We start from the raw sequence: 4,661 nt of genomic DNA, 5'->3' as shown, positions 1-4,661 counted from the left end.
TCTGGCTCACAGACACACTCCCAATGAAAGAATAGACCATTCCAAGATTTTATTTGTTGTTAAACAAATGTTTAAACAACTCTGTTTATTCAGATCAGTATTTGTTTGTAAAGAAAAACGTAACATTTTGTTGTCCTCGTTTGAAAATCTTTGGTTCTCTGGTAACATAGTTTGAAGCATTTTTAACCAGGTTAAGCAGTGTTAAAGTTGAAGTATCAATGTTTTGTGGGCATGCACATGCAAGACTGGAAAGTCAAGGAACTCTTGAAAGAATGTAGCCACCCTGCAATCATTCAAGAAATTAGAGAATATACAGATGATAAATAATGTGTTTTTTAGTTTATTTAGGCTTCATTTGGAGTATTCAGTCTTTGAGTTTCTTACCTTAGGAAGAACGTTGAACTGCTGGAAAGGGTTCATAGAAGCTGCTATGATGAAAAGTTTGTTGTAAGAGTACAGGTTTAGATCCCTGAAATTGTTAGCCGTGGCATAGGGGCTTGTAGAATGGCTCTGAGTTTTTCAAATACAAACTTTTAGCTCATAGTTTCGCCATCTCTTGACCAATTTGAGATCTGTTTACAGTTTTGGACTCAGAAGGTCAAACCCTTTCAACTGATATATTTGACCACGCCCGAGGTCTCGTAGATTAATTTACTCTAGTCCTGCCTAAAAGAATTTCAATTTGAGGATAGGCTGTTAGAGATCCTGATGAGTAGTAAAATCAAATTGGATATACATGTACCCCACACTTGGTATTTTTGGCACGCAAAAATATAGCTAATAAAAAGTAAAAAATGGTCTTACAGATTAATTTACTCTAATCCTGCTTAAAAGAATACAGAGCAATTAAATGCTTGTTTTATAAACAATGTACAGTTCTTAGAAATAGCAAGTGTAGAGGGAGACTTTGGTTCAGGCCGTGACGTTCTGTATTATTTGTGACCACTAAATACTTATTTAAATTGACATGTTAATTTTGAAAAGACTGCTACATTCTAGTTATGTCTGTGATAACTGAGATGGTGTTTGTTTGTTTGTATAGCGCAAACTTTAAAGAAAGTACAGAAACGAGTACAACTGATCCTACTGCTATGACCAACGTAACAGCATCGCCCACATCGGAAGGAAAGAACTCTCCAAATCGTGTAAACTCTGAACAGAAATGTGTTGGAGAAAGTTCAACCAACCGAGATGTTAGTGGAAACGTCACTGAATCGTCGACATTGAGTGCAGTTAAATCAGATATTACAATTACTCAAAACTCTCCAAAAATCACTGATGAAGTTGAAAGTAGGTCAGCTGTGCAAGAAGATCAAGAACCAATGGATGTTGCTCCAAATAAAGAAAACCAGAGCATCAGGGCATCTGAAAGTGTTTCTTCTGATCCCCAGTCATCCCAAACACGACAACAAGGGGAGAAACCCCCACGACGAGTTCAATTAATCACCTTAACTAGACCTGCAAGTAAACCGTGAAGTAAATGGTAGTTTATGGGTTTATAATTAGTGAACATGTTATTAACAAAAGTTTTTCAACGTCTAGAAGTTGGAAACCGTCACTGTTGTTACCTTTTCATGTTTTTTTTAGTCTTTTTTTTTTTTTACCTTCATTGAATTTAACAATTCTTAAGTGAACTTAGGTAACCTAAACTGCTTTGAAAAAGGAATTTCACCTTGCAAGTCCCAGAGTTTAATTTCAAAGGTATTTATTTCCAAGAATTTTGTTTTCAGGCAGGTATGCGAGCCAAGACAATAGGTACAAGTCTCGGGAACATGGAAAAAACACAGTAGAGAGAAAAATATTCTGTTCTCATAAAATTCAGGGATTCCCAGACTTTTTCAGCTTAAGCTCTTACCACCAAATGAACCCCAAAGAAATGGAGTAACTTTAACGTACGTTATTTTGTTGTTGTTGTCCTCACACTTGTTCCCTTGTAGTGTTATAGCGGTAAATCCAGTTAGCTGTTTTTGGCCTGCATGATACTATATTATGACCCTCGGGGGTCGTAGGTTGACCTTTTTAAGTACATTTTCTTCACCCTTTTCTGTATTTCTTTCACTTGTTTTCATTTAAATCAAACCCCCCCCCCAAAAAAAATTATTACAGACCTCCTAAAAACTTATTAAAGCCTATATTGCAAAATTGGCCGTGTTCTTTTTGTAAAGATTATCTATAAAACTTTTTTTTTCCAACTCGTGTTTGTATTTTTACATTTTTATAAATAATATGTTAAAAGTAGGAACTTGGGTAAAAAGATATGGTTATGCATTGTAACGTTAAACAAATTTGTAAATATTCTTTGGAAGCATAAGAAACCTAATTTTATGAGTAGTTCAAATTAAGAAAATAATTGGTTGTTTGCCAAAGGAGTAGGTAACCTTTAAAACTTATATTTTTTTAAAAAATGGACTGCAAGGCTTGTTATAAAAACATGCATCATCATCATTCTTCGTCTGAACTGTACAAGTCTCTCTTATCATCGTTCTTCGTCTGAACTGTACAAGTCTCTCTTATCATCATTCTTCGTCTGAACTGTACAAGTCTCTCTTATCATTGCTCTTCGTCTGAACTGTACAAGTCTCTCTTATCATCGCTCTTCGTCTGAACTGTACAAGTCTCTCTTATCATCGCTCTTCGTCTGAACTGTACAAGTCTCTCCTGTAAAAGTAAGTGTACGTTCAACTTGGAAGTTTCGGGAATATTTTTTGTAATACAGTCAAGTTTCTTTGACTCCTAATAAGTTTGGACATGATAAATGTTTGCTGTAATTTAGTTTTAAACAAAACTGTTAAAATTCTTCCACGTCACATGTTTATATAAATTATCTAAATCTTAAAAAGTATGCCATGTGTGTGTGCGGTGGATTGTTGAAAAAATAATTGTAACATTTTTTTTTTTAAGTATCGTGTATGAAAATAAAAGAATATATAGACTGAATAAGTAGAGTTCTTTAAACATTTGTTTAACAACAAGTAAAAGCTATTCTTTCATTGGGGTGTGTGTGTGTCTGTGAGCCAGACTAGTTTCGGAGAATTCCACTCCTCACCAGTGACCCTGGCGGAATGCTACAAGTTCTTCGAATACCTATAGAATGATAGGTTTCTTTTTAGTGAGCGTAAAACACGTAAATACATCAGTTTGAATATATAGATTTTACATAAATTTTGTTTATTCGAAAAGTTTTGAGTAGTATTAAAATATAATATCTTTTTCTACTGATGTGAAATGGCAAGATTACTTCTTATATATGTGGGGGGGGGGGTCAGGCTATGAATGGAAGTGGACAGAGGTTTGAGTATATCAAAATAATTATTCAGCCTCACCGTGTCTCTTCATTCGGTCATGCTCTATCTGGAAACTGTGCATCTTGACAGTAGCCATACAGACTAGCTTCCACTGTAGAAGGCTTTTATATCCAAAGCATACCACTCCTCCTTATAGGCTTTCCATAAACCATGTAGTGTATGAAGACAAGATTTTCCCAATCTGATTGTGCAGAAATTTACAGATTCTACATCTGGCAACTTGACCAGTATGTCATCTAATGGAATAGCATGAAAGCCTATTTCATTCTCTGTCTGCTCAGGGTATGTCACAGTTGAATAACAGATATGACTAGAAGCCTTATCTTAGTGAACCTATATCCCCATTGGCCTCATTTCTTGATTATGTTATGTACTGTTACACGTTGCTTACAATGACTGAATTGCAGGGTTTTTTTCTCAATGGTCTTGGTACCCCAAGATTATCCACATTCCTTTGTTTTCCATAGATTACAAGGGATATCCCTATCCTGAAAACTTAAAATCCTCAATCTCATTAGCCTCCCTAAAAGTGACCAATTTTCGATAGCATTACACTACCTACAAAATGACAAGCACTGTTAAAATGTAGTTCTGATACATGCCATTCCACTATAATTTTATATTGGCTGTGGTTGTCTCATGACTTGCTTATTTACTTATTCAAGATTGGTGTAATATGACGTACTTAAAATATTAGCATATCACATTATTCCAACCAACATAATGGGGGCTGGGTGTGACTTAGTGGTTAGGATGCCCAAACTGTTGGTCCATGGTTTGTGTGCCATTGTTATAAAATCACCCTTTAAACTTTGGAGCCATGGATGTTGCATATAAGAGTGATGGTTAAGTTTCACAAATTACTCAATTAAGAATTGGCAATGGTTAATGTTGACCGGTTAGTCTTCCTGTTGACTGGTTGCTTTCCCTTTAGTCCATTAGTTCAAAATTATTGATAGCTGTTTTATAAGATGTTATTCTAGACGTTATAACAGGCCACCCAGCGGGGGTCAGCGGTATGTTTATGGACTTTCAACAATTAAATTCGTGGTTTGATTTCTTAAAGTGGGCAGGGTTCAGGTAACTTATTGTGTTGCTTTGAGCTAAAACAAACGTTTTAACAGAAAACAAAATAACATGGATCCCACGTCATTATATTCACAAAGTTAGTTAGCCTTAGAAATACATCAATAATATTATTAAACTTCAGATACGTTCAATAGTTAAAAAATAATAATTTTAGGGATGAATTTACCTCCCAAAATCTCAGATTTCAAGATAAATCTATCAAAACCTTATTACTTTTTTATATTCAAACATCTTTAGTTTTACGTTTAGTCTAACAGCATTTCTATC

General features: G+C 34.9%; 1 protein-coding gene across 1 annotated transcript in view; it reads left to right on the top strand.

Annotated features, from left to right (window-relative positions):
• Positions 1 to 2,921, top strand: part of LOC106475056 (chromatin assembly factor 1 subunit B-like) — a 19,123-nt gene extending 16,202 nt beyond the window's left edge. Inside the window, exon 13 of the mRNA XM_022379279.1 lies at positions 1,043 to 2,921. Coding sequence (XP_022234987.1) covers positions 1,043 to 1,475 — 433 coding nt within the window. The 3' untranslated portion in view covers positions 1,476 to 2,921. The remainder of the gene's footprint in view (positions 1 to 1,042) is intronic.
• Positions 2,922 to 4,661: the final 1,740 nt, after the last annotated feature.

The sequence above is a fragment of the Limulus polyphemus genome, unplaced genomic scaffold (assembly GCF_000517525.1).
Source record: "Limulus polyphemus unplaced genomic scaffold, Limulus_polyphemus-2.1.2 Scaffold8029, whole genome shotgun sequence".
In the NCBI taxonomy this organism is placed as follows: Eukaryota; Metazoa; Arthropoda; class Merostomata; order Xiphosura; family Limulidae; genus Limulus; species Limulus polyphemus.
The sequence above is the reverse complement of the archived record's forward strand: the minus strand, read 5'-3'. Positions and strand labels throughout refer to the sequence as shown.